This window comes from Vulpes lagopus, chromosome 2 (assembly GCF_018345385.1).
Source record: "Vulpes lagopus strain Blue_001 chromosome 2, ASM1834538v1, whole genome shotgun sequence".
In the NCBI taxonomy this organism is placed as follows: domain Eukaryota; kingdom Metazoa; phylum Chordata; class Mammalia; order Carnivora; family Canidae; genus Vulpes; species Vulpes lagopus.
In genome coordinates this window covers 85,164,732-85,189,474 of record NC_054825.1, presented here as the reverse complement: position 1 = coordinate 85,189,474, position 24,743 = coordinate 85,164,732, and the positions used below count along the sequence as shown (strand labels likewise).

At 34.5% G+C, this 24,743-nt stretch overlaps 1 protein-coding gene across 8 annotated transcripts in view; it reads left to right on the top strand.

Moving 5' to 3' along the window:
- The window catches only part of AHI1 (Abelson helper integration site 1), a 203,085-nt gene that overhangs the window by 102,451 nt on the left and 75,891 nt on the right, over positions 1–24,743 (top strand). For all 8 annotated transcript variants that reach the window (XR_005985976.1, XM_041743284.1, XM_041743282.1 and 5 more), the window contains exon 22: positions 19,006–19,061. Coding sequence is in view for 7 of the 8 variants with exons in the window: in XM_041743284.1 (XP_041599218.1) it covers positions 19,006–19,061 (56 nt within the window). In the remaining variant the exon portion in view is untranslated. The remainder of the gene's footprint in view (positions 1–19,005; positions 19,062–24,743) is intronic.

The following is a 24,743-nucleotide window of genomic DNA, read 5'->3' as shown; positions in this document are numbered from 1 at the left end:
ATTTCCTTGGTGTTCTCTTGACTTTAAATAAACCCTGTATGCCAATGTTTTATCCTTCCTCAACTCTAGACCTGCACAGTTTAAAATAGTAGCCTCTAGCCTCATGTACCCATTGATACTTGAAATGTAGCTAGGGTGACTTGGTAACTAAGTTTTAATTATATTTCATTTCAGTTTTTAAATATAAATAGCCATGTATGGCCAGTGGCTATCATGTTGGACAGTTCAAACTTATAAAATCTACTTCTATATAAATCTTCATTCTCAACACCAGACAGATCACGTTACAATATAAAATATAGATTACTGTTTTTTTAAATTTAAAACACATAATATTTTTAATATTAAAACTTCCTTGACTATAATGTTGAAAATGTCATAGTATTTCATCATCATGATTGTAGAAAAGTTATTAATAAGCAGTATTGAGGTGTGGGGTACCTGAGTGGCTCAATCAGTTAAGCATCCAACTCATGATTTTGGCTCAGGTCATGATCTGTAGGGTTATGAGATTGAGCCCTGTGTCGGGCTCCCCTGTCAGCAGGGAGTCTGCTTCAGATTCTCTCCATCTCCCTCTGCCCCTCCATCTGCACACCCTCTCTAAAATAAATAAATAAATGAATCTTTATAAAAAATAAGCAATATTGATATTAATTTTAATAGGGGGTCATATTTAAATCAATACATGACATTCTGCTTACACTTAGCTGAGAAGTCAGAGACGCTGAACTTAGATCCAGATTCTGTTAGTTATGCTATGACCTGGAGCAAATTATTTCATCTTAGTGACTTGTCATTTGAAAATAGGGGATGGGAAAGTGTTTACTGCAAGTGAAAGTTTTTAAATACCAACTATGCTTGACTTAAAATGCACTAGGAGTTATAGATAGTATCTTTATGACTATATTCAGAGCTATTTTAATCATTGAACTTTTTATTTTAAATTTACCTAACTTCCCACTAAATTTTAGAAAGAAAAATCACTATGTTCTTAGAATTAGACTTAGTGAATGTCTTCTTAAAATCCAAATTCCTCTAGTACATATACATGTTTTCAAAATACAGTTTCTACGCATACTGATTAAAGCGTTTCCATGACAAAAGTGATTTTTATTTTATATTTCTAAAGTAGGAGAATTAGAAATTTTCAGCTTCTTTATCAGAACATAATTTACATCATGATGAAAGTAGTGAATGTTTGTGATTTATTTACTGCTGTGCCTCCAGGGTAAAATGAAACTGTCAGTAATCAATTCACTCAAAGATGAGGATTAAAGGAAGAATTACAGTTTTATTTGTCTATACCCGTGAAGGGGAGAAGGGCAGGTTATAAAATGGATAAATTACTTTTGACCAGGGATAACTTTATTCTTCTATAGTTTGAGAATAAGACTACATTTAATATTATTTAATATGAACCATAAGATGCATTTTACTATTTTTATAATCTCAAACCAAAATTGACAGTTTTTCCATTTTTAAGGCAGTAAGACATCCAAAATGATTTTATTGCAGGGTATATGTCCATGTATATAGTTTTTTTTTTTTTTAATTTTTATTTATTTATGATAGTCACAGAGAGACGAGAGAGGCAGAGACACAGGCAGAGGGAGAAGCAGGCTCCATGCACCGGGAGCCCGACGTGGGATTCGATCCTGGGTCTCCAGGATCGCGCCCTGGGCCAAAGGCAGGCGCCAAACCGCTGCGCCACCCAGGGATCCCCATGTATATAGTTTTTAAGGTAGATTTTTTTCATAACTTTTTTCCAACAATAAACTTAATGGATGGCTTTGAAGGAAATAAGTACTCCATAATTTTGACATCTTTCTTCAAATGTAGATAATACTTTGAGTCTTTCAGTATTATAGTGAATATATCTGTATATCAAAATGTTGTGTACACCTCTGATAATAAAAAAATATTTTTGTGTTTAAAAGGTCAAATTTGACTCCACATTAATCATATTTACTCATTCCTTCCATTGATGTACCTATACATGTTCCACGTCACTGTTCACCTCAGTCTTCATGTTCTATGATGCTAGGGGAAATGATGAATTTTAAAAACTAGTAATTATTTTTTTATTTACTAACTTTGCTTAGTGTGGTCACTGCTTGGAACCAGGGAAACAGTTCTCCATGTTTACTCCCTTGGTCAGGGAGAAGAAATGAAATCCCATTTATATCATAACAATAATAATTTTCGTTTCCTTGTAAATTCCAGTGTCCCAAAATAACTTTAAAAAAATTAAGTCTTTGACAAGACATATTTCAATTTTTAAACATATTAGTTTGTGTCTACTAAAGGCCCTAGAAATTTGGAGGAAGAAGGCTATCCAAATTATGTTCTTATTCACTCTTAGCTTGTTCTATATAAGACCATATTCAGAATAGCCTTAAGGTTTCCCTTAGACTAGCTAAGTGCATACTTTTGCATTTTGTGGTTTAGTCAGTTTGGTCTGGATAGCAAACAGTCTGTGATATCATAGAATTTACTGGTAATGTTTTCTGGAAATGAATATCCATCACTTATTGAAAATGTCAGCTAACAATGGAAATTAGGTTTAGGAACCAGTCCTTCTGGTAATGATAGAGATGTGTAGATAATGTTGATTTGTATTTTCCAGAATTTTAAAAGTGTGTTTTCAGGAAGCTTTTTCCTTGAATGAAAAGTGAATGAAAATGTGAAGAATTACTCTCTGTGTTGTTCTTAGTCAGCAACTTGCCTGCAAGCCTGAGAGCAAAGTTGATGACAAATATAGCAACTAAGAAATGACTAAATGGAGTGACTGGTCATATTTTAAAAATAATTTAAGAAGTTTTTACATTGTAAATGTCCAATAAGTAAAAAGTAGAACATTGTTCTAATTTCAGGCAATTTCCTTTTTTTTTTTCAACTTTCTCCCCTGAAAAATATTCAACTGTAATTTTATAAAGAATAAAAACTGACAGCGGTTTTTGACTAGTGTCCATCTTTTTGAGCAGAACCAGAAATACTGTATTTTAGCAGAAGCATCCTAACAAAACCTGTTACTCATTTTAAAAAGTAAAAACTTTTGTATGCTTTATCAAGAACTGATTCATACAGTTGGTCAACCAGTGTTTATAGAGAGCCAGTGTTTATGGTGTCAGGGACTGTGCCAAACCCTGGGAGAAATGGAAGATGAAAGACTGCCCTCAGAATCCTCTCAGTCCAGTTAAAGAATTCAGAGGGCAGAGAAATAGTTACAGTAAATGGAGTTGAGTTCAACAGGAGATGGGGTAAAACAATAAGGGAGCACAGACAGGAATCAGACTGCTTAAATTTATCATCCTTATGAAATGCACTTAGTTTCATGACCTTACTTAGAATTCCATGTCGCCTATTCAATATAGAACAGTATTGTCTATTTAAGAGTCATCCAAATGACAGTTTAGAACTAGGAATCTGAATTTTGATGCTGATCTTTTACAAGACCAATATGTCACAAGTCATGTAATAACATGTATTACTATATCTTCAAATCTGCCCCCCAGGGGTGTTCTGGGAATGAATGAATATTTATGAAGCACTCCAGTTTCTTTCCTATTAATATGTGTGGCTCTGTGTGTGTTGTGTATACTTCTTTTGAAAGGAACCAAGTCACATCTCACAGCTATTAAGTTTTGTCAAGGCAAAGTAGGTAGTGAGCAGGTGTATTTTGGCCAATTCAGAGTCAACAAAGTTTGAGGTGTTTTTATTTGGTGCAGGGATAGAGGTCTCTTTTCTATTTTTTTTCTTCTTTATTTTTATAGTAAAATTATGAGTGTTGATACTTAGTGTCATCTCAGTCTTTTTAATCTGTAGATTTTCAAGATTTAGCAGAGTTGAAAGTAAAACATATTAGCAACTAATGTTAAAGGCAGTTATAAATGCACAGTATAACCGGCAAATTAATCTTAATATTCATGAAACTTTTATAGGGAAAAGGTTGTTGTAGCATAATAAGCATATTTTTTTAAAAAATGACTTTGCTTTGAGTTATGGAAGATGTCTTCTAAATCAACATGCTTATGTTCAAAATCTAAATTTATTACCTCTCCCTAGAATTTAAGTTATATACTTTATGGATAGACCTAAGAAAATGAGCTCTCACCTTCCTACATTCTGAGTAGTAAAATAGATGAAAATATTTTTTTCTATTATTAAATCTTTTCTCATTTTAACTTTGTTCTTTTAGGGTTTTTTGTTTTTGTTTTTAATTCGAAAGGATGTTTAATTCTTGTATGTGCAGATACTGGGAATGCAGGAGTCACTCATACATTTAATAAGTATCCAGTGAGTACTTACTTTGTCTGGGGCACTGTTACAGGTGTTATATGAATGTATCAGTAAACAGAGAAGGTAAAAATCCATACTCTTGTTCACTTAACTCCAGTGAGAAAGGCAGACAGTGAGGAAATAAGTATAGAATAACAAGCAAGGGAGGGAAGGGAGATAAAGTGAACAAGGGAGTGAGATTATGTTGATGTTTTAAATACGGTCGTCAAGGAAAATGTCACAAAGAAGCTGACAGTTGAGCAAAATTTTGAAGAAGAAAAAAGGCCATATCATCTGAGAGAATAGCATCCCAAGCAAGATTTCAAGTCGGTAATATGCCTGCTGTGCATTTTGAAGAACAAAGAGGCCAGTGTGGCTAGAGTAGAAGGAATGAGGGGAAAGTAGGAGACGGTGAGGCCAGAGAAGTAGCAGGGGGTCAGACTGCACAGAATCCGATCTAAATAAAATGCAGACTGATGCCCATTTTCTAGCACGGGCAGAATTCACAAAAGACATTTTTTCTAAAGTGGAGGGTGTTTGGAATCTTAGAGTTTGATACTTTCTAAGTAAGAACAACGAATAGGGCACTGGGTGGCTCAGTGGTTTAGCGCCACCTTTGGACCAGGGCGTGATCCTGGAGACCCAGGATCGAGTCCCACGTTGGGCTCCCTGCATGGAGCCTGCTTCTCCCTCTGCCTGTGTCTCTGCCCCTCTCTCTCTCTCTCTCTGTCTCATGAATAAATAAATAATAAATAAAATCTTAAAAAAAAAAAAAAGAACAATGAATAAAGTGAACTAGAGAATACATATGGTATAGTGACAAATCCTAATAGAGGGCACTATTTAAACTTAACTGTATCAGATAGAAGACTAATAATCATAAAAGGTGTTGGGGGGGCGCCTGGGTGGCTCAGTTAAGTGTCTGCTCAGGTCAAGATCCCCAGGGTCTTGGAATTGAGCCCTACTTTGGTTCCCTGCTCAGCAAGGAGTCTGCTTCTGCCCTTGCCCCTCCCCTGCTTGTATTCTCTCTCACTCTCTCTCTCAAATAAATTAATAAAATCTTTTAAAAATAAATAAATAAAAGAGGTTAGGGCATTCCAGCTAGGAAAGTGAGTTAAAAGGTTATTTTAACAATTGAGGTGGGAGAATGACACTGAAGTAAGAAAATAGAGATGTTTAATTATTAAGTATTAGTGATTTGAAAGGCAAGTGATAAAGGATAGAGAGGTAGAATTTGAGGGTATCTTAGGCTTCTGATTTTGGCAATCCATTGACAAAAATAGGGAATTCTAGAAATACTGGAAAAATAAGGAGTTATATTTTGGATATATTGAGTTTAAGATGCTTGGAAGACATCCAGAGCAAGGTGTCTAGTAGCTTGCTGATTCATTTGGACCTCACTTATTAAATATCCTGCTATGAGTCAGGCTCCATTCTAGGAACTAGACTGCATACTTTGAAATATGGGGGTAGAGTATAGAGATTAAGGAGTCAGTGGTGTATGTCTAGTCCTTGAATCCATAGGAATTAACAAGATAAGCTGGAAGAGGCTATTAAATGAAAAGAAGCCAAGAGACTAAGAACCATTAGGATGACCATGAGATTGATGGCTTGGATGCTTGCTACCCAAAAGATGGTCAAGGAAAAATTGAGGACACAGGCAATTACGAGAAGTTTCTTTTGGTGCTATAGGTTTTTTTTTAATTATTCACTGCAGTAATAAATTTTAATTTAAAAGAAACACCTGAATTATGATAGTATATCTTTTATCTTTTTTTCTTTTCTTATCTTTTTTTCTAGATTCTATAACATTATTGCTAAAATAACATTAAAGACTTAAAATATTAAGTTATATTTTAAGGATTGAACACATGGAATTAAAGTATTTTGACCTTGTGTATATAACAAATATGTAACATAATTATATTAGAAACATAACTATTCTCAGATTGAATATCTAGAGCATGTCACAAAGGATATAATTTGGACATACTTCAGTCTCCTGTTAGAGTTTACTGGAGATATATGTCAAATACTAAAAATTGCATGCGGGTTTTGGTAGTAAATAAGTTCTGTAGGATTTTGAGTGATATTTGGTTAGCACAATTAAATTATTTGGTATCAATTTAAAAGTTAAGGATACGCTAACATATATTCATTGAATCAATTTCATTTTTTATTAATATTTGGGAATAAGTAGCACAGGTCATTGGACTGGAGAGATCTTTCAAAAAGGTGTGAGGCTTAAACTGAAGCACATAGACCGTAATTTAGTCTTTATGCTCACTTTTTTAGCAGGGCTAAAACCAGGAGCCCTATTGTCTGACAGATACAATCCACACCATAGAGCTACTCACTTACCCCTGCTTGATTTGTACTTCTTCAGAATCATTAATTTACCAGTCTCAAATGTTAGGGACCCCTTTCCCTCCTCAGTGCTCTACTCATTCATGTTTACATACCCTTGATGAGTGGGTCACTGTCTATTTCCATAACTAACACAAGAAAACCTACTGATTTGTGGTTTTGTATATTCACTGTGCGTTACCTCTGTGGTCTGTATAGGCATCCAGACTTTGTAGACTCAGGGCCCTCAGCCTTTGATGTTTCTGAGTTTGGGAGAATTTTTTTCATATAATGTATGAAACATAGTGTTCAAAGAATGTTCTCTTTCCACAATCTGAAATATATACCCGGTAAATAGAGGGCTTCCCATAGGATCTTGAACAAGCCCAATATAAAATAAATACTAACATTTTACTGGACTAGGCAACGATAAGTTACTTTAAGATTCACATTTATTAAAAATTTATTTTTAACTGAATATTTAGGGAAATATTCAGAATATGGGATGATTGTACCACTGGAGAATCTGTAGCCTGTTTTGCCGTAAGATGTTTTTAACTCTTATTTTCTGTATTTGTGTATTCAGTCATTCAACAGGCCTTTATTGAATATAAACTGTATGACATAGCAACTGAAGATTTATTAAACATCGTAAGGAAAATACTGTGATGAAAGATTGCACAGGAGTGCTAAGGGAGGGAAGAGATGGGGAGGGGTATATGAATCAGAGTCGGGACAGGAGAATATCATAAGCTGGTTCCTAGAGAACATAATGTTTGACCTGAGCTTTAAAGGATGTCTAAGAAATAACTCAGCTTAGAAGGAGGTGTCAGAAAGGGAGAGGGCTTAGGTGCACTCTGACTGGAGTAAAGAATGTAAAGCTGGAAGAATGGCAAGAGTAAGTAACCACAAAGGAGGATGGTTAGTGAGCTAAGCACTAGCTATGTCCTGAAGGGCTTTGTGTGCCATTTTTTATAAGCAGTTTGAGTGCAGCACTTGAGCATTTTGATCCTGAAGATTGTGCTGTAGAGTGACAAGATAACAATTTTTCCTTAGAATAGCCTTACTGACAGTGTGAGAGGTCATCAGAAAGCCCATGGAGCAAGTCAGGGGGTTTGGTTAGGAAGCTATTCCAGTAATCCCAACAAGGGAAAAGGGTCTGAGCTAAGTAGTAGGATAAAGAGGAGGGGGCATGTTTATATATATATATACACATACACATACACCTGAACATACATACATGTATGTGTGTATGTTGTTTTTAATAAAAATCTTTTTAAGGTATGATGAAGTTCATTATTATCACCTCAAGTTGTATGCAGTAAGCCATTAAGTTCTCTAAAACAAAGCTCATTGTTAGAATATCTAACCTGTCATATAAATAATTATAATGCTTACTGTATTTTATTCCTTTAAAACTTTAGTTCTACATGTATGTAAAGGCTGTTGAAAAATCTACAAATATAGGCTATTTTAAACATCAAAGTCAAATATACTACATGTATATTTATATATATCTCAAACATATTGTATGCTAGGTACGACTTAAAGTATTTTTTTCCTATATTAGTTAACTAATTAATTCTCCCATCAGCCTATGAGATACATGTTTCCCCTTTACTGAATGAGGCAATGGAGGCACAGAGTATATAAATAACTTGCCCAAGGTCACATAGCTAATAATTACCAAAGCCAGTCTTCCAAAATACAGAGTGGCTCCAAAGTCAGGATATATACTAGTAAATTGTCCTTTGAAATGCATTTTTTTCATTGTAAAGAGACAAAAACTAATAATAGAAAATTGTGACTCATACCTCTGAGTTGCGAAAGGAATTTACCCTGAAAATAATTATTTCTCAATAAGCATGGATTAATTGAGTGAAATTCTCAATATATAAAATATAAATACATATTATAGTAGCTGTTCATTTGTGCATTAATTTGGGGGCTTTCTCTTATTTTTAAGAAGATACCCAATAAATCTAGAATTGGGAGAAGTGTTTGGTTTTCATTGACTGTTTTTAAATAATACTGCTAAATTTTTTCATTGAGAGCCTAAACCCTATTTACTCTGCTTACGTGGAAGATTTAGCAATATTCAAAACCATTGAATATTTGCTTGCCTGCTATACAGTCATTAAATGTCTAATAAGAGTCTATAGTCCCCCAAATATATTTTGAGATTTTTTAAAACCACAAAAAAAGTTGAAAAAAAAAACTCCTAAATGTACACCATTTGCTTCTTCCTCTCAAAAACTTTATTCATGTATCTGCTAAAAATAATTATATTCTCTATATAATCATAGTACTATTATCACATCTAGGAAAATTAAGAAGGATTCTATAATATCTAATAAACAAATTCAGATTGTCCTAATTGCATATAAAATATCTTAAGCAGGAATCCCTGGGTGGCGCAGCGGTTTAGCTCCTGCCTTTGGCCCAGGGCTTGATCCTGGAGACCCGGGATCGAATCCCACGTCGGGCTCCCAGTGCACGGAGCCTGCTTCTCCCTCTGCCTATGTCTCTGCCTCTTTCTCAGTCTCTCTCTTTGTGTGACTATCATAAATAAATAAAAATTTAAAAAAATATCTTAAGCAGTTTTTTGTTTGCATGCTTATTTTGTCTAGCATCCAGTCCAGATTAACACTTTGTACTACATTGATTGCTTTGTCATTTTAGTCTCATTTAATCTCTGCTAGACTTCTTTGTTATTTTTCATGACACTGACTTTTTTAGAGTCTGGCTGAGCCAGTTGTCCTATAGAATATCCAGTGTTTTGTTTTTATCTATTTCCCTGGTTAGATTCAGATTAAACCTTTTTTGGCAAGAACACTGTAAGCAATACGTACTATTTTGCATCACATCAGGTGGCATATAATATCAAGTTACCCCACTACTTACGTTGCTAAATTTAATCCTTAATTAACATAGTGAACACTAGATCATATTGTAAAGATAAAACTTTTCCCTTGTTTCCCTTTGTTTGCTGGATATTCTGTGAGTTGATACTTTGAGACCATGTGAATAGCCTGTTGTACCCCAAAAACCTTACTCAGTGGTTTCAGCAGCCATGAATGATCCTGGCCTGAATTAACTGTTCACTGTTAGAGGGTTCAGCATGGTGGGTTTCTAACATAATCGTTGCTTCTACATTTATTGGCTGGTGTTTGGTCAAGAAGAGCCCTTCTGTTTTTTCTTGCCTGTCTCTTTGAGTATTGTGGGTTGTTTTTTTTTTTTTTTCATTCAACTTGTTATTATATTTCTTTATTATCATTTTTTTGTGTGTGTTGCCAAAGATGTCCACCATTCTGACAAAAGAGAGCCCTTTTGTGTCTATTCCTGTATCCTTTGAAATGAACCAGTTAGTTTAGATAGTACTTCGTACTTGCAGTATTCTCAGTGTATCATGCACTTTCCTGCCCTAAAGCTGGGGTCTGTCATCTCCCCAAAAAGCCCTGGTACTATTTAGTGGAAAATGGAATTTAGAAACTAAAATTTGGGGCTAAGTACATTCATTGCTATTGGAATGTCATTGCTTCTGAGACCTTTAGAACTGGACATATTTAGGAAATCAAGTTTTTTAAAAATCAGTGAATTCATACTATGATATCCCAATTAAATTTTAAATCACCCTTATTGTATACTTACATGTTTATATAATAGGGAAACTTGTCATCTGTCAGTAATATAGGTTGCAAATATTTTCTCCAAGTTCAATATTTGGCTTTTGGACTTGACAGTGCAAAATTTTTAGAAAAGGTTTCCTCATACCTGGGTTTGTAAACAGATTCCTCTGTTTTAAGATTGGTATAGTTTCATGTTTAGCATTTAAATCTGGCCCATTAAGAATTTATTTTCCTGGTTTATGGTATGATATATGGAGCCAGTTCCTTTTCTTTTTTTTTTTTTTTTTTTTTTGAGGTTTTATTTATTTGAGAGAGAGAGAACAGGAGTGGGGGTGGAAGGGGAGGGGAGAAGGACAGAGGGAGAAGTAGACTCCCCGCTGAGGAGGGATTCCCAACAGGGGCTCAATCCCAGGACCCTGAGATCATGACCTGAGCCAAAGGCAGATGCTTAACCCACTGAACCATCCAAGCACCCCAAGATCAGTTTCTTTTTCAAAACATCCATCGCTTCCCAACATCACGTATTAAAAAGTATCTCTTCCTCTTCACATGTAATTTCCATATGCAGTTGGATGTTTTTCTGAACATTTTAATATATTCTATTGGACTACATGTCTATTCATGTGTCATTAGTACACTGTTTTAATTGCAGAGGCTTTCTGTGGTATAAATTGATACTTAATAGCATTTATTTCCACTCATTGCTCTTCTTATTCCCCAGGATTTTTCTAGATATTTTTGCATATATTTCTGCATGAATTTTAGAATTAACTTGTGCCAAGAAAAAAACTTTTTTTATTGGAATCACACAAATTCATATATTATCTTGGAAGGAATTGGCCTTTATATAATATTACATTGTCTTGTTGCAGAATAAGGGATGTCTTTTTATTTGTTCAAGACTACTTTTATGTCTTTCAAAAGTATTTTAACATTCATATTGTTTCTTGTATTAAAGTATTTTCTATTGGGGTATTTTTCATAAATCTTCATAAATCATATGTAAAGGATATCGATGTTTGTATGTTAAACTTTATATTGTGTTAACTTTCTGATGTATTAGTTCTGTTATTATGTTACTTTTAGCAGTGATTCTTTTGGATTTTCTAGGTATAAAATTATATTATCTGGAAATCAGTTTTGCTTCTCTTCTAGTCACTAAGAAAGCTTGGAAGCTCAGCACAGACAACTTTATATTAAATTTGGCAGGAGAGAAAGGACCTTACCTTCTAAAAATGTATTCTACTAGAATATAATAAATTTTAATTTCATTTTTTTCCTAGCTAAAAGTTATCAAAGCATAATTCTCTCTGCTTTACATAGAGAGATTCATGGTGATCTCCAGAACTCAAATAGGATGCATAGTTATAGTGTTGCTTGAAGCAAATGACTCTTAAAAAGGTGTCATGAAAAGGAGAATCGTGGTTCTCTTGTCTTTAGCACAGTGGCTTGTGCTTACTGGGCAGCCCATAAACACTTGATGATATATAACATTGCTGGATATATGTTTTGGCTTTAGAATTTCGCATGTATTCCTGCCTTTTTTGCTTTTGCAATAAGTCTAATCATCTTTGTCCTTTTTTTCCTTTGATCATGGTCTTGAGTTGAAGGTTGGTAGAGTTTAGGGAAACTAAAAAAATAAATAATTTTCCTGTTTAGGTCAGTCAAGTACAACAGGGTAAAATGTCATGTTCTAGTTTTCTACAAAGTAAAATACTTAACTATCTCCCAAAAAAAGCATAAAATTTTTCCATTATCTCCTGTAGAATGTGTAATATCTGGGAAATTAGGAAAATTTTCAAGTTACATATTCAGTTTTACAGTAAGTTTAGACACATTACCAGAGAAAGTAGTAAATTAACATTTCTGAAAACAGAAGATTAATTCAAACATTCTGATAATGCACACAAGTTATAGCACATAGTCCATTATAGCACATGGACTCAGTGAATATGGCATAGATTTCAATTACTTAGTTCAAGAGTTGAGGGCCTTGTGAGTTTCTGGCATTTGAATTAGGCACTGTAGGTGCAAAGATGAATAAAATCAGGGCCTTACCACAGGAGCCAAACACACAAATGGGTGTAGAGTGTTTATGACTTAGATGCATGCATAGGTTTCAGATGTGGTACTGCTGCTCATTGGTTGTGTGAATTTGGGGATGTTACCCATCTTCTGAGTTACTTTGCCGCTACTATTTTCTTCCCTTAAAATGGAGTTATCTTTGTAGTTTGTTAACTAACTCTCTTAAAACTCTTAATCGTTGATGCTCTTATTCTTCTTTTATCAGTGGCACTACCAGTTCTAAAAGGTTATCTGGTCATACTCAGGTTATTGAAACCCCTTATGAGAGTTACTGGTTTTCTTTGCATGCTCATGGTTTGTGGTTCCAGCTATACTGATAGAGGTCTGAGCTATAGCAAGAAAGCAACACCCCCCCCCCACGCCCCCCGCCGCCAAGACACAAGGGTAAGTTGTTCTTCTCAAATCTTATCAGTTGCAAGTTACAGTCATCTCCCAGTGACTGGGACTGGGACTGGATTCCTCTAGCTAGGTAGGTCCCTTTCCATGTAGGCCCTTTACAGGTCCATTGTTGGTGCATTAGCTCTGCCAGGCCCTTGATACACTACAGACATTAAAATGACAGATAAATCCAGTTATCCAGAGCACTTAATAGTTTCTGCAGGCTGAGAGCCCTCAGTGAACTCTGAAAAAAACCATTTTTTGCCTACCCCTTTAGAAGAGACTTGGTTTCCCTGTACAGGTCCTTGCTCAGCAGCAAGGAGAATAGAGACTCACACTCCCCTCCCATTCTTAACACACTGACACTGAGATTCCAGAAAAAAAAATTTGTGTTCTGGTATATGCTCCAGGGTTTGCCATTCCTCTTGTCTTAGTCCTTGTAGGCTTCTAGAAAAAAACTAAACTAAACTGCTTGGTTTCAGATTTTAAAATCATTAGACAAAGTGGAAAAGAAAATGCTCACCCAGAAGATTAAATGGAATGGTTATCATAAAGATAAAAGTTACAATGATAAAGTAAGATGAACCGCAAAATTTAAAGGAACAGTAGAATAAAATTTCCCCAAGCAGATAAGACTCTGTAGATTAAAGGGTTTATCAAGTCTCAGGAAAGATTAATTCTAGCTAAGACACAGTTAGGTATACTCTGGTGAAATTCCTGATTTCCCAGATACATTGAAAATCTCACAAGTCTGTACATATGAGGAACAGTTTCTTTACCTGGAAAGAGTTGAATGAGTATTGGACTTCTCATCTAAAACTCTGGAAGCTGGTTAATAGTGGAAAAACGTGTCCAGACAACCAACATAAAGGATTTCTTATCCCAAAATCCATTATTCAGACAAAGTATCATACATCTGCCAACGATGGAAGGCACATTTGAACATACAAGGATTTAGAGAGTACTCTAATCAAATGACACCTAAGTTAAAATGGAAATTTCAGAATACAGGGGAAAATGTTAAATTTTTCTTTTAGGTATAAAGGAAACATTAAGTTTTTCTTACAGATTTTTTGTTTTATAAATTCATACTTAACTCTTCTACAGATTCCTATGCACTTTTATCCATTTAAATTTAACTATAATTTATGTAAAAAATAGAGAAGTAAAAGCCTTCTACACACTCAATCTTGCGTGGAGCAAGGAGGTATTAGTAAATATAGTATCTTGGTTAGAGAGAGGTTTAGATTGTTTATAGTAATTAATAATATATTTATTACTGTCAGAATTAGGAAAGTAACCAATAGCAGCATTGAAATGTTGGTAGAAATTCAAGAAAAAAATGGTATGTGCTGAAATTGACCAAAAACACAATAAAAGATTAAAAGCAACAATATAACTAAACAGAAATGGAGTTTTGCCTTCAGTTAGGATGTACAACCGATGATGATCATCACTCCTAGTGCAACATCAAATAGACCTCTTATTAAAAAAAAAAAAAGGCATCAGAGAGATGTAAACACATAGAAATGTACGTGAATTAAATTCCAAAGAGGACCTGCTCCATGAGGAAGTGGAGACTAGCAGCCACTTTAATACCTGGGAATATTAAGACAGAGACACAGGAGAGCAGAGTAGCAAGCCTTTCATAGGCAGAATGACTTTGCTAAAACAGAAATCAGCTGAATTTCTAAAGACAGGTGAGCTGACATATGGATTGGAATCCAAAAGACCCCAAATATGCATCAGTCCTCTCCACCCAGCACTTCCCCAATAAGCAGTGTCATAGGAAATGGGAAAGGCAGAGAAGAGAGTTCCCTTCTTCTCTAGATGCTTAAATTCTGAAGTTCTAGAGAGAGAAACTGATCTTATTTTTTGGATATTTAATAGATAGATATCCTGAAATTAAAGCAACAGCCCAACCCCAACCCACGCCTACTCCAGATTTGAACACAAAGATCCATCCATTACTGTAGCTTTTAAGAAGAAGGAGTGAGCCCTTTCTGGGGAAGCCTGTTTTCTCTTTCGTTCTCTACCAGTTATACATCTAGCAGATCTAACCTACCATCAGAAATATAAAGCATATAAAGCATGTGAATGAGCAGGAATAGGTGTCCCATAATCATGAGAAAGAATAGCCAGGGCAGCCCTGGTGGCGCAGCGGTTTAGCACTGCCTGCAGCCTGGGGTGTGATCCTGGAGACTTGGGATCAAGTCCCACATCAGGCTCCCTGCATGGAGCCTGCTTCTCCCTCTACCTATGTCTCTGCCCCTTTCTCTGTGTCTTTCAGGAATAAATAAAGTCTTAAAAAAAAAATGTAATTGGAATTCCAGAAGGAAAATAGAGAAGATAGGGTGAAGAAATAATGGGCCAAGAATTTTCCAACTCTAATAAAAGACATTAATGTAGGAGATATAAAAAGCTTGACTTACCACAAGAAGGATATATATAAATAAAACCTCACTTGGGTGCATTTTAATTAAACTGAAGAAAATGAAACCTAAAGAAAAAATCATAAAAGCAGCCAGAGGAAAAATGTGTCACATTCAGAGAGAAACAGTAAGAATTGATGCCTTCATCCTTATAAGAATAATGCAATAAAATCAATGAAGTACTGAAGGACCGTGGCCATCAACCTAGATTTCAATACCTAGCAAAAATATGATTCATGACTAACATTATATGGTTTCATTCCTGTGGGGAATATAAAAAATAGCAAAAGGGGAAAGGAGAGAAAATGAGTGGGAAATATCAGTGAGGATGACAGACTATGAGAGACTCTTAACTCTGGGAAACGAACAAGGGGTAGTGGAAGGGGAGGTGGGCGGGGGGATGGGGTGACTGGGTGATGGGCACTGAGGGAGGCACTTGACGGGATGAGCATTGGGTGTTATACTATATGTTGACAAATCGAACTCCAATAAAAGATATATATATCCTTCATATATGAATACCTGCAGAAGACTTAAAAAAAAAAAAAAGTCACCCACAGTCTATAAAAGGTTTATGAATCAAAAGGGAAATGATCTCAGATGAAAACCTGGATCTGCAGGAAGGATGAAAACACTATCAATATATGTATAAATAAAATATATATATATATGTATAAATATAAAAAGCTATTTTTTTCATTCTTAAAATAACTGTTTAAAACAAGTATCATGACATTATGTTGTGGGATTTATAACATATAGAGATAAAATACCACAGTAGCATAAAGATTAGAAGGGTAAATGGAATAATACTGTTTTGAGATGCTTATATTGTTGATGAAGTAGAAAACCTTAATTCAGGGTGTACAAATTAGAGATGTATAATACAATCTCTAACCATAAAAAAATATAAAATATAGCTAAAAATATAGCCATCGGGTATGTAAAACGGAATAGTAAAAGTATTTATTTCAAAAAAAATATGAAAAAAAGGAAGAAACAGAAATAGATGCAATGAAACAGCAAGATTGCAGACTTCAACACAGCCATATCAGTAATCACATTAAATATAAATAAACATTAAAAAGCAGAGACTGTCAGACTGGACAGTGTAATGGTAAATGTTTATTGACAGATGGATTTTTATTTGGTAGATTGATTTACTTGCAGATATAATATTCTTAAGTTCATTCTGAAGTATTCTGATTTTAAAATATCCATAATAAATTGGACCTTTTAACTATAACTGCACAGTTAATATATTTAGTGAACAAAAAATTAATTTAGAATAAATATAAACAATACTTACATTTTATTTACTGTTTGCCAGAAGCTAAGTGTATTAGCATTCTCCAGAGAAACAGAACTAATAGGATGTGTATATAGATTTCATTTGAGGAATTGGTTTACATGATTCTGGAGGCTGGCCGAAACAAAACCTGCAAAGTTAGGCTGGAGACCCAGGAAGAGTTACAGTTCACGTCCGAAAACAGTCTGTTGGCAAAATTCCTTCTCTTTCCAGGGAAGTCAGTCTTTTTCTTAAGGCCTCCAACCGAGTATGAAGCCCTCTCACATTATGAAGAGCAATCTACTTTACTCAGAGACTACTGATTTAAGGGTTTATCTCATCCAAAAAAGACTTTCCCAGAAACATCTGAAATGTTTGACCAGATATCTGGGTTCTGTGGCCTAGCCAAGCTGACACACAAAAATAACTAGCAGAGTGGTTTATTTACTATGAGATTTCACTTATCATCATACCTTATTTACTATGAGATTTCACTTATCATCATACCTTAATAAAAGTGAAATAACATACAAAGATTTTTTTAGGTAAAATTTACTTTAAAATGTTGTTAAGGGATGTTTTTTCTTAAGCTTATTCTGTTCTGTATATTCTTTACCAAAAGCTTGAATAAACATGTATGATTATATTTCCAAATGATATTATCTCAATAGGCAATCTAAATTTAAAACTAAAATTGTATCTTTCGGTAATCCATCTTTAAAAATTTTAGTTATTAAAAAAAAAAATTTAGTTATTACCACCTTCTTATCCTGAAATTGAAATGTAAGTTATGTAGTTTTTTTTCTTTGTAATTATATAAGCTGAGGATATTGCCATTGAGGGGAGGGGTTTAGTTTTTCATTTTCAACATGTTGAAGTTATTTTCTAGTTGGATATGAATTTTAAAATCAGAATCAGCGTATCTCAATTTTATAGCAGTCGGATTACAATAGTGAAAACACACATGTAAAATGTTGCAAATGCCTGAGGCTCATGGTGTGACCACTCTCATTTAAAAGCCAGTGTATGCCAGACTATTCTCAGTGGATACAGCCAGAGAGAGTTGTGGGAGTGTGGGCGCTGGGGAAGTGGGGATTTCACCGTTTGTTCCATAGACCTCAGTATTACTAAAGCTCTCACAGTAAGGATCAGTATTATCTCAACATTTTTTAATGTTTCCTCGGGGTTTTTAAAATTTTTTTATTCAAGGCCAGTGTTAATCTATGAATAAAAATGTGTCTTTCCATGAAAATCACTGTAAAGATTGTATTTATTCTTAAGACTTTTAATTTGTCCTGTAGTTTTTTTTTTTTTAAAAGGACATCTCTGAAAAAAAAAAAAAAAAAAAAAAAGGACATCTCTGTTTTACTCAAGTCTTGAGGTCAGAAATTACAATTTATCCTTTCTAATTTATCTTTTATCACTTATGCCAAATAGCCATTCAGTAAATATTACTTGATTGAATAGGTAGTATTTATGCTTCATTTGCTGATAATAGATGTTGAGAGAGTTTTTTAAATGAAACAAAAACTATGTTTTTTTAAATCATGTTTTATGGTACTTGGTTCATTTTTAATATACTCTTGCACAGTGATAAAAAGTGATTGTTTTGTGATACTCTCACTTAATCCCTTATGATACCTGAAGAAAAATGAGTTTTAAATGCCTGTAAATGAGAGAGCTAATGTTTGTTTCAACTAGAAATTGTGCTAATTGCTGCTAACGGTACATTAAAGTTCTCACTTCTAACCAGACCTGCATGTGTCGGCCTGTACCATTATTTGAACAAACTGTTCTAATGTCCTAACTCACATATTGGTTTGCTGATGGACAGAGATTATAAAGTAAATGAGATCCACACCTGTGTTCATTTTTAACCTGAGCTAAACTTTGAACCAGTGTTCTTATAGATGAGATGCAGTGTGTTATATTCTTAAAAGCTGTTTCTTACAAAGAAATGTGTTAGAGGACATTGGGAACAAAAAGATAAATCCACACATGATAAAAGGATTTTTCTGAAGTTTAGCAGTCAGTATTATTTTAAAGGAGAGAATCGGGGGAACTTTTTTTTTTTTTTCCAGACGCTCCATGATGATTGAATAAATAGAATATGGCATGATAGGAAGTCAAATGATCAAAGAGAAATTCAGGTAGATTTATTTATTCTTTTTGAGAAAATAAGAAAGTGATTCCTTTGTGATATTTCTTTATGAAAATTTGACGACCCCAAGTCAGAAATAAAACTTTAATGGAAGAAACACAGCAGAGTGGAGATAATGGTATAATTTTTAAGCCAAGAGCAGGATATGGATGCATCTTGCACTATTGCTAAACACCACTTGAATGAGAAAATTTGCTCAGCTCATTCTGAGTTTGGTCTCTTAGTTAGCTAAACTCTCCAACTGTTTCTGACCAAAGAATTTATGATAAGACTTTAAAGGATCCTGCCATTCAAGTGAGGCTTTTTTCTTGTAAGCTATAGGGGTCACCTCTTACTGACTTAAATGTTTTCAAAGTAAAATGGATAACTATAATAAGCAAATATTCACACCATCTTTTCTTTTCATAGGGATTATCAGCATGGAAAGAAAGCCTTGTAACCATCATGTAGATTCAGCACCAACGGTAAGGCAGTCTATTTCTGCATTGTTAAAACGGATAAGCTACAAAATGATGCTGGTTATAGTGACACAGAATTCCATTGTAGAAAAGTTGTAATCACCCTTTTGCCTTTTTTAAGTTATATCCCTTCCAGAAAATTAACCTCATGTTTTCTTATTTAATGAGGAAAACATACTAATTTTTGCCAAAATATAGGAAAAAAAGATAATATCATTTTTACAGGTATTTGTTTATATTAATGTTATAAATAAGAATGACTTTTAATTTAAAATACTTCATACTTTGAATAAGTTAATATAAACCTTTATGCAAGTTGATTTACACTCTTTTTAAAATGAGTGTTATTTTGTGCACTAGCATCCTTATTTAGAGTGAATATTTTGTGAAAGAAGGCCATTATGTTTCATTTCTCTTATGGATTACTATGCTTTATTATTATTTTTTCTTTATTATTTTAGAAGTGAAATTTTTTATCCCTCTTCTATACTGCCAGATAGCAAGAGGCATTTAACCATTTTAGTACCTATTTATACTATGTTAAAAATAATTATACAAGATAATGTAGAAAGAAAACAATTACATTTGAATGAAATATGTATCAGTTTCCAGTTCCCACTTGACTCATAAGATGATAATAGACTAGCATATATCTTACTCCTCACCAAGCATAATCTTGTTTCTCTTATCCTTTCTGTACATTAAATCTTTCAGATATTCCATACAATTCATCATTTCTTGTTAGAGTTGGTAATATTTTTTTAGGAAAATGAAGATAATATTAAACAAATATTAAACGATATTTGAACCTTACTGATTATATTTTCCTCACTGGCACATTGGCTCCATTTTCTCTTTGGAATAATTCACATGACTGAGTCAGCATGTTTGATGATTTAATATGTGGAACTCTGGGAGAGAGTAGTGTTTGAGGAATGAAACACCATTATAATCATAAAAAGTACTTGGCTATAGTGTGTGTTGCAGTTATACTTTAGTAAGTATGCTAAAAAAAGTAGTCATAACATGTAAATTGTATTCTTTGATATTTAAAAAAATAAGGCCTAGCAATTAAGGAAAATAATTTCTTTTCTCTTAGGTGTAGGTCTTGAAAGTTGAGGTGCCTGATGTGTGGTTTGAACCCTTTGCTTCTTGGGGAGAAACTCCATGTTTTACTTCTCACAGCTGCGGGTCGCTTTGTTAGAGTGGGGTTGGCAAAGTTGTACCTCATGCTCTCCTACATGCTTCCATGTGGTTTTCTTGTTTGCCTGAGGTGCAGTCATCATTCAGCATGCCAACTTTTAGGTTTTTTAGGAGGATATTGTTCCATATGTAGTTGCAGACTCTATGTGTCTGTGTAGGGAGGTAGGTCGAGGATCTTCCTCTTTCACTCTTGAACTGGAACCCCTTAGTGTATTTGAAAAAAGATACTTGCTGGGTTATTTAAATACTTTTAAGATTCATTTTATTTCTATAGACTTTCCTACAGCACCTGTGTTTACATTTCTGGTTTTGTTGGTTTCTTGTACATTTTAGAACTCAGAAAAGCACAACCTGGCAGAGTTGTATTTTTTTAAGCCCCAATGTGAGGCTTGAACTCATGATCCTGAGGTCAAGACGTGAGCTGAGATAAAGAGTCAGAGGCTTAACTGACTGAGCTACCCAGGAGCCACCAGAGTTTTTGTTTTACCCCACAGGCAGATTGTAGGTTTCCATGTTAATTAAATAAGGAAATAATAGAACTGACTTCTCTTGCAGTCATGAGAAATAATGACATTAATGTTTGCAGTAGTGCCCTCATGATCTCAGAATGCCTCCAAAGAACCAGGAACAAAATCTAGTACATTAGAGTTTAGGTATTGTTGATCTTTTGTTCATGTTTTTCCAGTTGGATTGTTAAATAATAGCTCCTAATTTAGTGATAATGTTTCCAATCTGTAAAGTCCATGTGTTTTGATATGCTTGGTTTATACAGGCACACCACACTTATTAGTTCTCCAGGTTCTCACTTAAGCCAGCCTCCATTTTTGACACATTTTACTGAGCTCCTTCTGTCCCTTTACTAAAACTAAAGATCCTCTACTGCCCCTCACTCCCATATAGTCCCCCAGCTTGCTGACATTAACTTTGGCCCTTTCTCCATGACCTCTAATTAGAATTACAGGCCTATTCAATACCCAATGTCTTCTGGTCCCCAGGACAGGAAAAGTCTGATTTTTCACAGAAATATAATGTTACCTAATCTACATCCACTGTACGTGTGTGCCTTTTTTTTCCCTTAAAGGGGTTAAAAGAAGAAAGTATTTAGAAATAAAATGAAAAGTTCTAAAAATTTAACAAAGTAGGATATTTATAAGTTCAAATGTCTTTCTCTAAAGGGGAGGTAAGAGAGAAGGGAGTGGGGCCGGGTCTCTCAGTGACTTCCTAACCTGGCTCCTAACCACCAGTCTCCAGTCCCCACTTCCCTCTTGCTCCAAGTACTGACTATCGAGTATCGCCACGAATGGCTTGGGTCTAGGAGAATGCTAGATGCCAAGTACAGCTGTTCAGCACGGGAAGAAAATTACTTTCTCAAGCCTCTGTCTGTAACAGGAAGAAAGCTGTGTTTCTTGAGATTCCAAGTTGGAATGAAGTTTTCAGTAAATACATGGTCATGGAGGGTAGACAGATCCAGTAACACTATAATGTGATACAGTGTTCTTTAAGTAAGTACAGGTTAGCCTAAGAACAAAACCACCTCTTTGTTCTGTGTTCTCTCCCACTCTCTTTCTAACTTGTTTCCTTCTCTTTTTCATTTATTACACGAGGTTTAATTTTTTTGGTATTTTTTTCTTTCTGATATAAATAATACCTAATGTGTTTTTGAGATGCCTTCAATAGAAGTAAACAGAATATCCCCACATGGCATGACCTCCTCCATCAAAAAGAATCAAACCTTCTTAACTGGCTATAAGCCCTACTTTTTTTTTTTTTTTTTTTGGCATTTTGAGTTGAATTTTGTTCATATCTAAGAGTACATTTTCAAGTTATTTTTACAAGAAGTATAAAGTGAGAAGTGTATTATCTGAGTCCACATACTTCAAAATATCTTTTAATAAAGACAGTTTTCCAGGGTTTTTGATTATTTGGATATAAACTTTTCCCTTCAGAATATTACGGAAATTGATCCTCTTTTGCCTTCTGGTACTTAGTGTTTCGAGAGAGACTTGGCAGCCTAACCATTCTTTTGCATAGGTAGCCTATTTTGCCTACTTCTGTGTTGTAGATTTTCTTTTATTTTCTTTATACCTGATGTTCTAGTTCAGATTTGGTGGTTAAATGTGTGGCTTTCTTTTTGTCCTGAATGGTATTTAGCACACTGAATTTTTGTACTGAATGGTATTCACTCAAATACTTTGTTTACTATTATAGGAAAAATAAATAAGACATTTGACAATCATAATACTAGGTTATATGAAAATAATTAGATCATGCCACTTTAAGAACTAGTTGCTGTTAAGTGAAGGATAATATCAGACTCAGATTAATCAGAGGCCATTGTCTGACCCTGAAAGGCAGGTGTAAAAGTTAGTTAATAGTTAAGTCAGCACAGGCTTGAGTCTCATATTTCCTTTAAATGAAGAACTCATTTGCAAATCAAAGAAAAATTGCAACTAGCATAAGGAAGTCTCTAAATGTTTGTTCTTATTTAGGTTATTACAAACCTGCTCATAACCTGCTAGATGCATAGTAGTTCCCATAGCTTTTTACATTTCCAGGTAAAATTAAAACACAGTAAGCTATGCTGAATATATGCAGAATTTTTAGTGATTTGAGAATTGTTTTCAAATCTCTTCTAGTGAAAACTGATGTGTTAAAATTCAAACAACATTAGCACAGCCTACTGTAATCAATTGCTGATTTTTGTAAAGCTCCTGCATTCCAAACCTGTAACACTAACTAGTATTACTCCTTTCTTCTTCTTTTATTCAGTGATCCCACAACCCCCATTAATGAGAACAATTTTTTTTAACAAATAGATTTTCTGGCAGTTTATAAAATTACAGTTTGCATTTTCACAGAAGCCTACACATCTGTCACAGCAGGTTGAAGCAAAATCCATCCTGTCCTCATTAAGATTAATTATTCTCAGGTATGGGATACTTTTGCCACTCATCTAAATATTTCATTAGTTATTAGGAATTAAAATATCCTAGACTGGAGTTTAAATATTGGTTCATTTTTCTTCATTGTTATAAGTTGAATTTAACAAACTTTTAATTAATTCATTCTGCAGTTACACTCCTAGATTTTCCAAGGGTCTGGTTGATAAATTTTTGTCATGTAACTTTTATCAGTAGTAAACTTAAATATGTTTTACAATATTTTATGATTTTGAAAATATATGAGATGTTCATGATGTAGCTTTCCCATTACACTAAACTTAGTTCATAAAAATATTGATTTGAATCATTCAAATTAAAATTTAATCTAAGACTCTTTTGGACTATATGACAATCTATACTTATTCTACAACATTTTAAGTTGTCTTTGTTGTTAGTTTCATATCACTGTGCAGCCCACTGTGTAAGTTTGCAACATTAGGGCATATTCTGTTACTACAGGCTAGTCTAGTATGCCTTATACATTATTTATGTAAAATGTATCTTTCACATTTTAACATGATATTTGGGGCAGTTTGTTATGGGGCAGTTTTGTTATGGAGGTGAAATATGTTTGATCCAAAGAAAGTGCCTTATTTTTTCAGTCTGTAGAATTTTCCAGGAATTCATACTATGCAAGCTGGGGTGAATGTGCCCCTATAAAACTCATAAAATAGAACCTATGACCAATCTCTTCCTGTAGGTAATTGCAGGGTGGAGAGGGAACCGATAAAGTATAAGCTTTTATAACTTGTCATAAAAGAATCTGTTTTTACTTATTAATAAAGTAGCAATTCAGAGCAGTCCTGTTGAAATTCAAACACAAATGCAAAATAGATTTTCCTTTCAGATCACTTGTGAGTTGCCCATAATATAACATTTTTTTTCTTCAGGACATACACATTGGTGGTTTCTCCAAACACTGTAAATTATGAAGCTTTAGGTAGGTTTTTCTGACATACTCCACCAAGAAAAAAGTTTCTTAGACTTTTTTCCCCTAATTCTCTTTTGACTTGATGATTTTTAGAGAACAATGTTTTCAGTTTTAAACATGATAAATTTCAGGTAATCATAAGCCATGGACAAGTAGAAATGTTCAGAGAACTGAGAATATAGACTTGGATTTCAGAAGAGAGTATGAGTTTGAAGATCTGACTTTGCTGTGCTTGATTAGAGCCACACTCCACAGCTGTGAAATCTAGAAGGGAGATGCAGGAGTCAGAAGGCTCAGGCATAGATTGTGGGAAGTCCTATGTATCATCATAGGCAGGGAACACAGATTCTTTACAACAGATATCTAGAAGCCCCATGCAGGAAGGAGGCACATCCAACAAGCTGAATCAGAAACCAGTCTCCTCCTACTCACCTCCCAAATCCATTCTCTACAGAGCTACGTATCCAAAGTGCAAATGTCACATATATAAGATCCTGTAGTGGGGATCCCTGGGTGGCTCAGCGGTTTGACACCTGCCTTTGGCCCGGGGCCTGATCCTGGAGTCCCGGGATCGAGTCCCACGTCGGGCTCCCAGCATGGAGCCTGCTTCTC